The sequence below is a fragment of the Mus pahari genome, chromosome 1 (genome assembly GCF_900095145.1).
Source record: "Mus pahari chromosome 1, PAHARI_EIJ_v1.1, whole genome shotgun sequence".
Taxonomy (NCBI): domain Eukaryota; kingdom Metazoa; phylum Chordata; class Mammalia; order Rodentia; family Muridae; genus Mus; species Mus pahari.
This window is the reverse complement of record NC_034590.1, coordinates 100,862,285-100,878,751: the sequence shown is the minus strand read 5'-3', so window position 1 is coordinate 100,878,751 and position 16,467 is coordinate 100,862,285. Positions and strand designations below refer to the sequence as shown.

Genomic DNA, 16,467 nt, shown 5'->3' with positions numbered 1-16,467 from the left:
AGAAAAAGAAAAAACATACCAACTACATGATTTTGGGAGCCCACCTTCTACATGCTCCAGTTTTCTTGTATAAGAAGGAGATGATGGCAGGAGCTACAGCTACTACCAGGCAAGCATTCCTAATCTGAAAAGCTGAAATCCAAAACGCTCCAAAATCTGAAACTTTTAGGCATCAATATGGTGCCATAAGTAGAAAGTTCAACCCGTGACATTTTGATTCATAGATTAAAATTATTAAAAGTATATAAAATTACCTCAGAGCTACATATAGGGCATATAAGGAATATAAATGAAGTTTGTTTAGATTTATCTCACATCCCCAGGCTATCTTACATGTACACAAAAATGTCCTGAACTCTACAAACACCTAAAGCCTGAAATATTTCTAGTGCCAGGCATTTCAGATAAAATCATATGAACCTGCACGCAGAATTGTGAGGTGTGAGCCTAGGAGATACTGAACTTATGATGTCAGCGAGGAGACAGCTCTCCAGTGCCCACAAGGCATCCCAAACATACAACAGCTGGCCTCAAGGACTAAGGTTCTGCCCTTAGAAAAGATTAAGATGGCCACAGTGTATCCCATGAGACCTATTTCTCCTCCCAATAGAACATCCTTGGGGAACTCCCTCCAAGGCTTTAAACACAGGAAGGGGAAAGACCAAGACAACAGAGTTTAATTATATACACCTGAAAATCAAATATTCGTTTGCCAAACTGCATCCTTTCTTTAACATATGGAATAGTGTAGTCAAAACATCCTTGGGCCAGTCCTAGCATCTGTTTAAAGAAAAGAGAGAGAAAAAAAACCAAAAGATCAAAATGTATTTTGTTACAGGTTTATGCCTTTAGTTGCCTAAGTAACATATTCCTCTCACAGGGAGACTGAAGCAGGACAGGGCAGGGCAGGGTGGGAAGCGAGAAGGGGAACCCAGAGCTGGTAGGTGCCTTGGGTATTCACTAAGTACCTTTGTCAATGTATCTGATCATGTGGAGACAATGTGAACGCTCTTCATATATGCAAGGGTAAGTGCATTTAATTCTAGCAAATTCTGGCTACAACTATGTTTATAGGACCAGGATTCTGCTCAGAAGTCCTTGTCATTAAATTCTGATTTTCCAGGCATGAAGTAAGCTGTAGCTTAGCCTGGAACGGACTACAGATTCTGTCCCCAGTCCTCAGAGTCAAATCTGGAGTCACTTAGGTGCCTTGCATGTTTGTTTTGTTTTTTGAAGTACAGAGGGGATAATCCACAGTGCCAGCCAGCCAGACTAGCACTCTACCACTGAGTGGGAGGAAGGGGGGAGGGGGCGTGGCCTAAACATCAGCATTTCAAAACCTCCCCGAGTGACTTAACTGGGGTTCAGACAACTGATGAGAGAATCTGGTAAAAACACTAATTTCCACATCTGAAGAACAAGTCAAAAGGTGGTCACAATTTTAGCTGAACTGTCTCATTGCTAACCAATTTCTATAACTATCGAACGATCCGGGCTTAAAAATGGTTTTTAAACTTCAACATTAGGTAGCTAGTAAATCACTATCTAATTATGTCAAATTATGTAGGTTTAAAAAAAGAAAAAGAAAAAAATCAATAGTTAAAGCTTTGGGGGGAAGTGCTCACAAACATCAATATTTCATTAGCGTTCATTCACACTTTCTTTTGGCCTTTATTTAGTATTCTCTGGAGAACAGAAGATTATATCCAAAATTAAGGGGATAATGCCCCCACAAGCCTCAAATTAAAATGAGGCAGCAAGTTTTGGTGTTTACAGATGATGTCATCTTCCAGCATTTAAGACTCTGTTAATGTGAAGATTGATTTGGGGTCTTAAATTTTTTTCTTTTCATCATTTTCTAACATGTATGAATGTTTTGCCTGCATGTATGTCTGTGTAACAGGTGCATACAGGACCTTCAGAGGACAGAGGAGAACACTGGATCCCCTGGGATGAGTTACAGCTGGCTGTGAAGCACCATGTGTTTGCTGGGAATCAAACCAAGAGTGGCCAGTGCGCTTGACTGCTTAGTTAGCCTTCTATCCCTGCTTTTGTTGTGTTGTTTTGTTTGTTTTGTTTTTAGGTAGGTTTTGTTATGTACACACACTGGCCTTGAACTTGCTATGTCTATCTACAAACTCTCAACCCTTCTGCCTCAAGCCTCCAGGATCACAGGCATGTGCCAACACCACTGACTTAAACACTGAAATTACCCACTGTGAATGAAAACATGCATTTCTATCTTGGGAGAATGTTTCCATTTTAAACAATAAAGAAGTAAATTCTCTGCAACTGCAGGATTTTGAAGAACAGTGACTCCAGTTCACTGTTCCGTGTACCTTTTCAAAACTCTGCAAACACCCACTGAGACTCAGTACGTGCCTGCTTTATTTAGCACTTTACTGGGTTATAAGATAATAGTGAGTAACTGGAGTCAATCTCATGCCATCGACTTCCTGGCCAGAACATCTATATTATGTATATCTAGAAATCTTAGGCTTCATGGTGGAGCTCTAATGCTGTATCCAATGAAGTTGTACAACAAGAAACCCTGCACAGGTATGGCAGTACTCTTTTAGCTTTGTTAGCAGCCGAAATTGAATTTTGGTCTAAGAATAGTTTGTTAGGGTGAAGGTATAGCTCAGAGGTAGAGCAGATGCTTAGCATGGTTAGGGTCCTAGATTCAATCCTCAGAAATTCTCCCCTCAAGGGTGGGGGAGGGGCACAATTTTGTTAACGTAGTAAAGAATAGCAGGAAAAAATGTGGAGTAGTAATTCAACATTTAACTATTTAAACAACTAACAGATATTATTTATATCAAAATCTAAAAGCTTTAAGTTAGAAAATCTTAGATACTGCTTAAAAACAAATATATATCTGACTATTGATAGGTTCAGGAAGGGCTTAGGGGGTGCCAACTCTCAATGTTGAACTACCCGTTACTGACAGATTTTAGGTTGAGGGTCAGTCATTGCCTTCAGTTGACTCCACCGGGCTCCAATGCTCACATAGATGGCCCTGGAAATGGATCACTAAACATAGCCAATAGTTACAAAATTCAATCTGATAGGATGAGGGGATGTGGTGTTGCTAAGGATGGGAAGGAGATAAGAGAAAGAGTGAAAAGAGAGTAATAAGAATTACATACATACATGCACATATATATGTGTATATATGATATGATATAATATATATTAAGGATAGAAATTAGGGTTATATGTATATATATGCATAGAACTTTACATAATAGAATATATATAGAGATATGTATATATAAATACATATGTATAGATTTTTATATAATAGAATATATATGAACATATGGATATACATTCTTACATAATAGAATATAGAATATACATTCTTATATAATAGAATGAGTGCTCTTAATTTTAAAATGTTCTGAAAGAATGAATTTCAGGTTTGAAAAGTTAACTGAAAAACAGATGCCATTATTTAATATGTAATATATTTGGAAGTTACTGGTCTAGCATTAGATTATGCTTTAATGTTCTCAAAGCAGAAAAGAGCTCTTACTAAGCCATTGTTTGATTTTCTGGGCACTTACATCATTGACCAAAGTAGAGTTTGAGAGAAATAACCTGAAGTCATTCTTTCCCCTCATGCTAGGACAGGCTGCCACCTTGTGTTCAAGAGCTTCCAGATAATCAATTGTCTTATTGTAATTCTTTTTTACTCTTTTTCATTTTTATCTTAATTGGCTCAAAATGTAAAGGAGCTAAGAAGACTTACCTGTGCAGCAATCCCGATTCTACCTTCATTAAGACTTCCTATGGCATACTTATAACCATGCCCAATTTTTCCCAAAATATTACTTTCTGGAACCTGGAAATACAAATGTATACTTACTTCCAAATTTAGATTTATATCACTTATTTTGAAGTTAAATATACATGGCATGTAATTACACATACATACTTGAATCTCCCCCATTTGTGTGACGTTACTCTATCATGGTATTGAGTAAACTTCAATGAGAAAAGCTGCAGAAATGACTCAGTGGTTAAAAGCACTTGTTTTTCCAAAGGACCCAGATTCAACTCCTGGCACTCTACATGATTGTTCACAACCATTCATCTCCACTTTCAGGGGCTCTGGCATCCTCTTCTGACTTCTGCAGCCAACAAGCACACAGGTGGTACACATACATGCATTCGTGCAAAAACACTCATACACAGAAAATAAAATAAATCTAAAACATTATAGCTGTCACCTGAGAGGTTCTGTCAGTGCCTGACAAATACAGAGGTGGATGCTCACAGCCAACCACTGGACTGAACTCAGGATCTCCAATGGAGGAGTTAGAGAAAGGACCCAAGGAGCTGAAGGGGTTTGCAGTCCCATAGAAGGAACAAAATATGAACCAACCAGTACCCCCCCAGAGTTCTCAGGGACTAAACCACCAACCAAAGAGTACACATGGAGGGACCCATGCTCCAGCTGCATATGCAGGAGAGGATGGCCTTGTGGGACATCAATGGGAGAAGAGGCCCTAGGTCCTGTGAAGGCCCAATGCCCCAGTGTGGGGGAATGCTAGGACAGGGAAGCAGGAGTGGGAGGCTTGGTCAGCAGGGGAAGGGGTGGTAGTGATAGGAAGTTTTCAGAGGGGAAACCAGGAAAGGGGATAACATTTGAAATGTAAATAAAGAAAATATCTAAGAAAGGAAGAAAGAAAGAAAGAAAGAAAGAAAGAAAGAAAGAAAGAAAGAAAGAAAGAAAGAAAGAAAGAAAGAAAGAAGAAAGAAAAAAAAAAGAAAACAAAGAACCAAACTAAGCCCTCAGGTTTGTTGCCTGCTGACATCTATGTGTCTCCTGACTTCTCCCAAGTCTGTGCTGCTCATTCGTGCATCCTCCGGAGCCTAGCACAACTTTCTTAATGAATGAATGCATTTAGAAAAAGGGAAGTTAGTGGAAAAAAGACAGCATTTTCAACAAATGGTGCTGGCACAACTGGCAGCTATCATGTAGAAGAATGAGAATTGATCCATTCTTATCTCCTTGTACAAAGCTCAAGTCTAAGTGGATCAAAGACCTCCACATAAAACCAGAGACAATGAAATTGATAGAGGAGAAAGTGGGGGAAAAGCCTCGAAGATATGGGCACAGGGAAAAAATTTCTCAACAGAACACCAATGGCTTGTGCTGTAAAATCAAGAATTGACAAATGGGACCTCATAAAATTGCAAAGCTTCTATAAGGCAAAAGACACTGTCAATAAGACAAAAAGGCCACCAACAGATTGGGAAAGGATTTTTACCAATCCTAAATCTGATAGAGGACTAATATCCAATATATACAAAGAGCTCAAGAAGCTGGACACCAGAAATTCAAATAACCCCATTAAAAAAAATGGGTAGAGAGCTAAACAAAGAATTCTCAACTGAGGAATACTGAATGGCTGAGAAACACCTGAAAAAATGTTCAACATCCTTAGTCATTAGGGAAATGCAAATCAAAACAACCCTGAGATTCCATCTCACACCAGTCAGAATGGCTAAGATTAAAAATTCAGGTGACAGCAGATGCTGGCAAGGATGTGGAGAAAGAGGAACACTCCTCCATTGCTGGTGGGATTGCAAGCTTGTACAACCACTCTGGAAATCAGTCTGGTGGTTCCTCAGAAAATTGGACATAGTACTACCAGAGGACCCAGCAATACCTCTTCTGGGTATATATAGCCAGAAGACCTTCCAACTGGTAATAAGGACACATGCTCCACTATGTTCATAGCAGCCTTATTTATAATAGCCAGAAGCTGGAAAGAACCCAGATGTCCCTCAACAGAGGAATGGATACAGAAACAGTGGTACATTTACACAATGGAGTACTACTCAGCTATTAAAAACAATGAATTTATGAAATTCTTGGGCAAATGGATGTATCTGGAGGATATCATCCTGAGTGAGGTAACCCAATCACAAAAGAAGTCACTAGATATGCACTCACTGATAAGAGGATATTAGCCCAGAAACTTAGAATACCCAAGATACATTTTGCAAAACACAGGAAAACCAAGAAGGATGGCCATTGTGTGGTTACTTCATTCCTCCTTAGAATAAGGAACAAAATACCCATGAAAGGATACAGGTACAGAGACAAAATTTAGAGCTAAGATGAAAGGATGGACTATCCAGAGACTACCCCATTCGGGAGTCCATCCCATCATCAGCTACCAAACCCAGATACTAATGCACATGCCAGCAAGATTCTGCTGAAGGAACCCTGATATTGCGGCCTCTTGTGAGGCTATGCCAGTGCCTGGCAAACACAGAAGTGGATGCTTACAGTCAGTTATTGGATGGAACACAGGGCCCCCAATGGAGGAGCTAGAGAAAGTACCCAAGGAGCTGTAGGGTGCTGCAACCCTGTAGGTGCAACAACAATATGAACTAACCAGTACCCCCTGAGCTCGTGTCTCTAGCTGCATATGTAACAGAAGATGGCCTAATCAGACCATCATTGGGAAGAGAGGCACCTTGGTCTTGTAAACTTTATATGACCCAGCACAGGGGAAGGCCAGGGCCAAGTAGTGGGAGTGGGTGGGTAGGGGAGCAGGGGTGGGGGTGGGGTATAGGGAACTTTCCGGATAGCATTTGAAATGTAAATAAAGAAAATAATAATAATAAAAAAAGGGAAGTTTATATAACTTGTCAATAACATATATGCGTAACAAGTTACCTCCAATTTTTATTTGTATGTTAATCATGTTGAGATAATTCATTAGAAACTACAGAAACATGAAGTATTTTCAAAAGCAAGAGTAACAAGCTGCTCTTCTGTTGAAATGATTCATTTTTAGAAAAGTTTACTAAGGTATGTGTGTGTGTGCACATGTATGAGTGTGCACTCTCCCATCCAGTAAGTAGGAGAGAAGAAAGGAGAAATAAACTATAATATTTCCTTATAATATACAAAGTTAATAGTAGAAGTGGAGAGATGGCTCAGTGGCTAAGAGGAATGGCTGCTCAGGCAAGGATCCAGGCTCTCTTCCCTGCACCCACATGGCTACTCACGATCATCTGGGACTCCAGTTCCAGGGGACCCTACACTCTTTTCTGGTCTCCAAGGGCAAGAAAGAGGTACATATATGGTTCACATACATGTGTGTGTGTGCGCACATGTGCATGTGCACGCGTGCACACACGCACATACGCACGCGCGCACACACACACACACACACACACACCACATGCAAAACAACATTCCCATACATACAGCAAAATATCCTCAATAATCAATACTTGGAACAAATCAATACTAGGAACAAAAGAAAATACTTTAGTTAGGAGGAAGAGCAGGAAGGAATGGACAGGGTAAGGGCAAGTAGGAAGAAAGGAGAGAGGCCCAAAGATATCTGCAACGATATCTCAGTACCTCCAGACACAGCTGCCCACAAAGATCCAGGAGCAGTGGAACATGTGTGCCAAGTCAGGCTCCAGCATCCTGAGGAAGATCCTGTTTTGGAGGGTAGCCTGGCTGCTTTCCACTCTTACTGAGCAACATCTCCATCTTGTGGCCGTTGGTGTACCAACCTCAGAATTCCTTCTCCCAGCAGTTAGGTTCACAAGTGCCAAGCTTTTAAGTATAATGTTTCAGAGTATATAAGTTGTAAATAATGAAAATAATAATAATTAAAGCTAATTTCTGGCATTTTCTCTCTAGGTCAGAGGTTGGACAGGAAAGTTTCCCATAGAAAATAACTGAGAAAAGGGCCTCAACTCTTGGTCAGGGCTTAACTGCTGACCAGCTCCACCAAGAACTCTTCTGTGCACACTTACGCCATTTGCTGTTTGGGCATCCTCTTGTATATTTCCTATGGTTCTATGTAAGGCTGATTTCTCATTAATCTTCTACGGAATAGTCTAGAATACCTACCTTGACATTGTCAAATGTTAACTGACAGGTGGATGAAGCTCTGATGCCCATTTTATTTTCTCGTTTCCCTATCTGAAAACCTTCTGTATCTCGGTCTACTAAGAAGCAGGTGATGCCTCTGTAGCCCTAAAAAATAAAAAAAAAAAATGATTATCACTTAGGCTTTAAAAATTCCTGTTTATAAAGAGTTCAAAGTAAGAAAGTCAAGGGGTTACAGAGACGGTTCAGCAGAGGACTTGCTGCTCTTCCAGAGTACCAGAGTTTGGTTCCCAGCACCTACACTGTGGCTCACAACTGTCTGTAATTCTAGTTTCATGGGATTTAGCTCCCTCTTCTGGCTTCCATGAGCATCAGACATGCATGTAGTTCACAAACATACATGTAGACAAACTACTCACATAAAATAAAAGTAAAAAGCATAAAGAGTGAAAAGTAAGTCACTGGGCTACGAGATGCCTCAGCTGGTAAAGTGCTGCTGTGCAAACCTGAGGATGCCTGTTGATCCTAAGTACCTGCCGGAAGAGCTGACCGCGGTAGCATGGCTTGTGATACCAGTGCTAGGGAGGCAGGGACCGGTGAGTTGGTGGGGCTTGCTGCCCAATCATGCAAACACAGGTAAATGCTATCATTAGGCCCAGGTCCCAGTGAAGGACCTTACCTCAAAAAGAGCTGGGGGCTTGAGAAAGGAATCAGTAGTTAAGAGCACAAACTGCTCTTGCAGAAGATTCTCCACACCACTTCCAGTGGCTCGCAACCACCCATAAGTCCAGCTGCAGCAGATCTGACATCTTCTTCTGGCCTCCGTGGGCACCTTGAACCCAGTGTACATACCCTTACACAGACAAATACATATACACATAGCTAACATTTAATGTAAAAATCCAAACGAAAGTGGCCATTTCCTGAGAAACAGTGCCTGAGGTTGACTTATGGTTTCTTCAAAGATGCATCCACATCTATACAAACACACACATGTGCACACATGTACAAAAGGGAAAGAAAACTAAAACAGACAATAAACACCAAAGGACTCTGAATTGCAACATGTGCATTACAGAACCAGAATAATTGGAGAACATTAGTTACTAAACAAGAACCTATGCCAGGCACGGTGGTGCACCTCAGCACTTGGGAAGCTGAGGCAGGAGGATGTCAGTGAGTCTGAGGCCAGCCTGCTCTTCATAGAGAATTCTAAGGCAGCCAGCGCCACCTAGAGAGGGACCTTATTAACTTCTGTACTTTTCCATGCCCCACAGTGAGTGTTGGAATTATTTTTGTAAGTATGTGATCATGAGATCCCCATGCTTTAAATTCAATATTCAGAAAACAAAACATACTTACCATTTTGCTGTATGATTTTCTTCCATCTGAATAAAATACTCTTAAATCTTTTTCAATGTTCTTTCTTTATTTTATTTTATTTTATTTTTGTTTTTTTCGAGACAGGGTTTCCCTGTGTAGCCCTGGCTGTCCTGGAACTCACTTTGTAGACCAGGCTGGCCTCGAACTCAGAAATCCACCTGCCTCTGCCTCCCAAGTGCTGGGATTAAAGGCGTGCGCACCACCATGCCTGGCTCTTTTTCAATATTCTTAATATGTATTTTACAAGTACTTAAATCCTTCCTTATTATACAGAAAAATTGAAGTTCTGCCCAATTAAAGCTTAGGGAATTAGGAAAAAAGTAATAAATGGTCCTCTGTGTAGTTAATAACTATGCCAACAAGTTATTTTAGATGAATGAACTCTCATAGAATGAGGAGCTTAGAACTAACCCTAGGAAGGAAATGAAAGAAGAAAAAGAAAAAGAGAGAAAAGGTGGGAGGAGGGAGCGAGGTAGGAGGTTCTCTTTATACTCACAGAGCTGGGGTCCACATTGGCAAAGACCAGAAAGAGCTCTGCATGCTCGGCATTGCTGATCCACATCTTCGACCCATTGATGACATAGTAATTTCCACTTTTATCAGCTCTTGTTTTCATAGCGAAGGAGTCGCTACCGGCGCCAGCCTCAGAGAGGCAAAAGCTCCCTAACTATAGATGTGAGAAAAAAAATACTGTATTTATCCTTTATAATAACAAGTCATAGGGGAAAAAATGGGCATTGTGGGTGGTTGGGGTTTTTTTTTTTCTCTATGACAGGTTTCTCTGTGTAGAGCTGGTTGCCCTAGAAACTCACTCTATAGATCAAGCTGGCCTTGAACTCAGAAGTCCGATTGCCTCTGCCCCCCAAGTGTTGGGATTAAAGGTGTATGTAGCCACTGCTCAGCAGCTTACAAATGGACATTTGTAAGTTAAATCTTTACTTATGCAAAAAAAATCTATATTTGGGCTGGGCATGGTAGCATATACCTTTAATCCCAGCACTCTGGAAGCAATGGCAGGCAGATCTTTTGAGTTTGAGGCCAGCCTGGTCTACATAATGAGTTCAGACCAGCCTAGGGTATGTAATGAGATCCTGCATTTTAAAAAAGTTTATATTTATCATAATAGAATTGTGATTATTATTTTCTCAAAATCACCTTTACTATTTATCTAAGATAAAAATGCAGATTTTAGGAACACGTGCTTACTGTGTAGCATTTCCTAGTCTACCTTCATTAAGACTTCCTATAGCACAGTGAGAGCCTGCAGCCATCTCAGAACTCAAGTAAAGATGCAGGAATCTTGCGTAAGCTTCAAGCCAGAAAAACAATCAATCAACCCCACAAGCTGAAATGTATTTAATTATAGTAGAGAGTGATTTCAACAAAGGTACTGGAAAATGAATTGTGATAAAAGTACTTTTGTTTCGCTAGGCTATGGTGGTGCACACCTTTAATCCCAGCTCTTGGGAGGCAGAGGCAGACAGATCTCTGTGAGTTCAAGGCTGGCCTGGTCTACTGAGTGAGTTCCTGGAAAGCCAGAAACCCTGTCTAAAAACAAACAAACAAACAAGACAAAAACAAAACAAAAAAGTGCTGTTTTTTTGTTTGTTTGTTTGTTTGTTTGTTTGTTTGTTTGTTTCTAGCCAGGGCCTCACTATACATCCCAGGCTGGCCTGGAAGTTGCTATGTAACCTAGTCTGGTCTCAAAGGAGCAGTTTTCCTGCCTCAGCCTCTGACCGATAGAATTACAAGTATGCACTGCCATGCCTGGCTAAAAATAATTGTCTGATGATTATTTCCTAAGTTTCCACATGACAAATGAGAAGTAGAGTGTGTTTTTCTGGTAGCAGTAATTTATTGAGCATTGCTTGGTTGATGGATGGTGCTGCATTGTGGTCTCGGATAATTAAAGTCAATATTGCAGTTACTGTTCTCCCTAAAACACTGGAGCCTTAGACCCAATCCATTTTCAACAACTCATTTCAACTTACTTTTTCTGTAACCAGCTTTGGCAAATAGGTGGCCTTCTGTTCTTCTGACGCGTGTTTTCTAAACAGGTTGTTAATTATTGTGTTCTGGATGTCACACAGGAGCGCCACAGAGGCATCCACCTTAGCTAGTTCCTCTATCACTAGGACAGAGCAGAAAAAGGACGCTTCTGTTCCTCCATATTTTGCTTCAACTTCAATGCCCATCAGCTAAAGCAAAGACAGATGAGGAAAGATGAGACAGGTAAGGAAAGCTATTTATAGCAGGAGACTATAAATTGTAAAAAATAAACTGTAAACACATGTATGACCTGGGGCCCCTTATGCTAGGCAAGCACTTTACCACCACCCAAGCTATAGCCATAGCCCATCATATATGCATTCTTAATTTTAAAATTGTATTTATATTTTAATTTGATATAGACATTTTGCTATAAAAACTATATATAAACAGTAGTTTATAAAAACTTTAGGGTTTTTTGGTTGCTTGTTTGCTTTTCCTTTTTTTTTCTTTTCTTGAGAAGGATAAATTTATATTAGAGGTTTTATTCCACTTTGGGTCTTGAATAACAAAGAAATATAAAAAAAATGCCTTGAAGCATAAATGACGGAATAAAAAAAAATCTAAGTATGTGCTGATAACCTTTCTTACTAAGAAAGCACGAGCTGTTTTGGTATTTCAATATTGGCCCATCTATACCGATTTGATTTTGATGTAATAAGTGAGTGCATGAGAGTAACCCGCTCCCAGTGAACAAGTCTGCAGCTTGTTGTTGGCACAGAGACTTCTAAGCAGGTCTTTTGAAGGAACCTTTTCAGCAGAGGTAATGACTGCACGAACATCTATTTGGGGCCAAGTCCAAGATGGTTAGCAGACAACACCTGACATCTGTGACTCACCCAACAAGTCACAGATGCTGACACACAAAACTAAATGTTGGCCATTTGATTTTACTGTCCTCAGTACTGCTCCGTGTTTAACTGTCCTTGTTTTAGGAAAGGAACATGACATATACCAGTGGTGCAAGACCCATGTCTGCAGGAAGGGTGAAGTTTTCTTTCTCACTAGGCTCTCCTAGAATAGCAGTGCTGAGTTAGGGTTACGGCTATATTTCAGGGTGAGGATGTAGCCAACAGAAAGGCAGAACCACACCACGAAGGCTGAGAACTGCAATGGAGTGGGAGGGGAAAACTGACAGTGATTTCTGAGTGGGAGCAATTGTTAGTAATACTGCTCCTCGATAAAGGTCACAGTTCTCTTTAATTGGAAATATGTGGCAGGTGACTTAACACAGAGACTGAGAAGTTGGGAGGCAGTTGAGCTACTATAAGCAGGAGCAGTTTCTGTAGGTGGACAGTGAGTGTACGTGACCCTAAATGCAAGTTCTACCCCAGGAGGACAGTTTTCAAGCCTTTTCAAGACCTGAGACCATCAAAGGATTCCCACAGAAGCATGACCAGGGGATGGGGTCTGTCCATGATGACAGCAGAACTGGGCTGGGAGAGGAACCATAGAGTCTTTGTCTAACATACCAGGTGTCTGTGCAGGCCCCATATGTCTCTACAGGGGATTCCATTTCCTAAGTATTTCACTGATAACAAAAAATTAGAAAAACCATCAAAAGCTGGTCACATTGAAACCAGAAGAAATGAAATTATATGGCATAGTGCCAAAAGTTATTTTTCAATAAGGTGACAGACAAGATTTAAGAAGGTGGTACTGAATACATACTTAGAATTAAAAACAACCAACCAAACAACCAAACAACTCCTTTGAGCCTAAAGACAAGTGAGACACCAGGAATTAGCATGGGGATTTTAAAAGACGTTCTCCTTGGAGTTCCCACACTGACAACGCCCTACTCATAGCCAGATTAACTCTAATCTCTTCTACATGTCATACATGGTGACAAGAGTTATGTGACAAAGTGTGTGAATCACAAAGCTGGAAATCTGTTTAACGTGGAACTCAGATATCAGCTCTGCTTTAAGACTGACACACAAACAAGAATGCACACAGTGTCTATGTATGTAGTGTTTGGTGGAGCTAGTCAGCTCTTAGTTGAGCTTCCCAGTGTGTGTGCTGTAGGATGGTCAGTCTGTAGCGCCCATGCTTCCTCCCACCAGGTGCTAGTGGCCTTCTCCTTTACAACACTGCCAGTTTAAAATGTCAATCCAGAAGTACCCAAGGAGTTGTAGGGGGCTGCAACCCTGTAGGTGCAACAACAATATGAACTAACCAGTACCCCCTGAGCTCGTGTCTCTAGCTGCATATGTAGCAGAAGATGGCCTAATCAGCCATCATTGGGAAGAGAGGCCCCTTGGTCTTGTAAACTTTATATGACCCAGCACAGGGGAAGGCCAGGGCCAAGTAGTGGGAGTGGGTGGGTAGGAGAGCAGGGGTGGGGGTGGGGGTATAGGGAACTTTCCGGATAGCATTTGAAATGTAAATAAAGAAAATAATAATAAATAAAAAAAAGAAAAAAAATGTCAATCCAGTCAGAAATCTTTAACTGTATGAAATCAACTAAGACCTTAACAGAGAAGAAACACAGATACTTTGGACTAGGAATGAGGAATTCACTAAGATTATTATAATCCCTCAATTGAAAAGTTTGCATATATTTTAATATACAAGATGTATTTAGAAGTAGCTGGCCAACACAAAATGGACTCTGTTTTTTGTGTACTTTTTTTGGGGGGGTTGGGTATTTTTGTCTTGTTTATTTTGAATTTTTTTTCTTTTTTTGAGAAAGAGAAACAGACAGAGAAAATGAAATTGGGTGGGTAGACAGGTGGGAGAAGACAGGAGAGGGGTAGGGGAGGGAAAAGGATATAATAAAATATATTATATAAAAATTTAAATAACAAAAAGTTTGAAAGCAGAATTAAGAAACAAATACCCCTTGTTGAAACAATCCTTGGATCACTGATTTCTCCATTTTTGAATTTTCGTCCATAGGGGAAACCAGAGGAGCAATGTGTTCCTGTGCAAATTTTTTGACTGTGGGAAAAAGAATTACTGATGAGTTTATGTTTAAATAGATAGAGTGGATATTTTTAAGTTAAAGAAATAGTTCATTAACAGCTTGCTGATAAACTTTTTAATCAATAAAATACACATGACTATATTTAGTTTTTCAGGATATAAATTACAATTTCCTTCTATAAATACAGAAAGGCAATCCCCTAACCTGCTTTGAAGCAAAAATGTAAAATACTATGGAAGGCATAAAATGAAAAATGAAAGCCTAGTCTCCTTTCTTGGATTTAGAGTTCATCTCCCCAAAGGCAACTGATTTTAAACTTACATGTTCCTTCTGAAAGCTTCTCTTCAAAGTATGTCTCTGCCCAGACTCTACCTACCAGTTTACTTCTATTACACAAACCAACATAAGACACACACTCAAACTTCTCCCTGCTTTCTTCCTCCCCATCTTATTCTTTTTGCTATTTTTTGAGACAGAATTTCACTGTGTAGCCCTGGCTGGCCTGGAACTTACTATGAGATCAGGCTAGCCTTAGCTCACAAAGATCTACTTGCTCCTGGCTTTGAAGTTGTGAAATAAAAGGCATATAGCACCATGCCAGATGCCTGCTGTCTCCCCGCCTACACCTTATCTTTCTACACCATCACTTCCCATCCAACTTGGACCTTTTAACAGCTGCATGATCACATCCAGGAAGATTTCTCTACCTTGTTCCTAAGAACATTCTGGGCAGGCAAGCCTTTGTTTCAGAGATGCTTTCCCTGTGCACTGTATGATGGCTAGTATCATGTCCTCACTCCAGGGCTAGAGAAGAGACTGGCAATGAAGAAGAGCTGGAGAATCAGGGATGAGAGATGGGGGAACCTTAACCTGTAACCTAACCCTTTATTCTGCTGTTGTTTTTATATTACTTTTTTCCAAAATATTATGTGAAAAATCCCATTTATATGACTCTAAATCCCAACTACTTTGGAGGCTGAGGTAAGGTTATTTGAGCCTAGGGGGTTGAGATCATCATGGGCAACACAACAACACCCTGCTTCAAAAATAAACAAATACCCTCAAGTCCCCCAACAGAGCAAGCACCGCAGAGGTGAGCATATCTTCCGGGCTGATGTGTGTTGTTTCCCATGACCAGAGGATGGAGGTGAAGGTTTACTTACCCGCCTTCTTCATCATAACTTCCTCGTCAGTAAATGTCTGTAGAGGTGCAAAGGCTAGTGCATTATTTGTCACACTGAGTAAAGCTTCCGGTTGTGAGGATTTGAGGACATGAGGAGGAATCTTCCAAGAAGACAAGCAAGTTGGGAAGTTTCTTCTCAGCTTTAGGAATAGACCGATTGAAGAAGACACATACATAGAAGAAAGTGATTGGAACATTAGTTTCCTTGGGAATAACTCTATCACCCATTCTTATTTATTTATATGTATGTGTGTCTACATCTGTGTGAGTTTATTTACATCACATGTGTGCCAGTGCCAGTGGAAGAGGGAATTGTGTCCCCTGGAACTGGAGATTTAGATGGTTGTGAGCCATGATATGGGTGCTGGGAACCAAACCTGGGTCCTCTGCAAGAACAGTCCACATCACTTATTCTTATAGCCTATACCCATATTCTAAAATAAGAGAAGTTAATTTAGTACATTTTAAAATTCACTTTTTTGTTGTTGTTGTTGTTTCATTTTTCTGAGACATGGTTTCCTCTGTGTAATAGCCCCGGCTGTCCTGGGTTCACTTTGTAGACTAGGCTAGCCTCAAACTCAGAGAGATCAACTTGCCTCTGCCTCCCAAGCACTGGGATTGAAGGTGTGTGCCATCATGCCCCACTAAAGTCATTGTCTTTTAAATACAGTGAAAAGTTATTGACTATTGTATGGGACTCCTTTATCTAGCAATGAGCTACTGTAAATAATCAGACCCTCTAATTAAAAAATTATTTTTATTCTTTTTAATTTTGCATATGTTTATGGTGTGTATGTAGGTATGTGCACATGAGGGCCACACAGGCCAGAGGTGTCCCCCTAGAGCTGATGTTCAGGCAGATGTGAGCCAGCTGATGAGGGTGGTGGCAATTGAATTCGGGTCCTCTGAAATGAAAAGCAGTGTGCCCTTTAATCCCAGCACTTGGGAGGCAGAGGCAGGTGGATTTCTGGGTTCGAGGCCAGCCTGGTCTACAGAGTGAGTTCCAGGACAGCCAAGGCTACACAGAGAAACCCTGTCTCAAAAAAA

The 16,467-nt window shown here is 40.5% G+C and overlaps 1 protein-coding gene across 1 annotated transcript in view; it reads right to left on the bottom strand.

Annotated features, from left to right (window-relative positions):
* The window catches only part of Acadsb (acyl-CoA dehydrogenase short/branched chain), a 45,540-nt gene that overhangs the window by 9,910 nt on the left and 19,163 nt on the right, over positions 1–16,467 (bottom strand). Inside the window, exons 2-8 of the mRNA XM_021204978.2 lie at positions 15,401–15,560; positions 14,151–14,251; positions 11,251–11,457; positions 9,756–9,926; positions 7,898–8,023; positions 3,755–3,847; positions 691–780 (exon numbers count right to left, since the gene is read on the bottom strand). Coding sequence (XP_021060637.1) covers positions 691–780; positions 3,755–3,847; positions 7,898–8,023; positions 9,756–9,926; positions 11,251–11,457; positions 14,151–14,251; positions 15,401–15,560 — 948 coding nt within the window. The remainder of the gene's footprint in view (positions 1–690; positions 781–3,754; positions 3,848–7,897; positions 8,024–9,755; positions 9,927–11,250; positions 11,458–14,150; positions 14,252–15,400; positions 15,561–16,467) is intronic.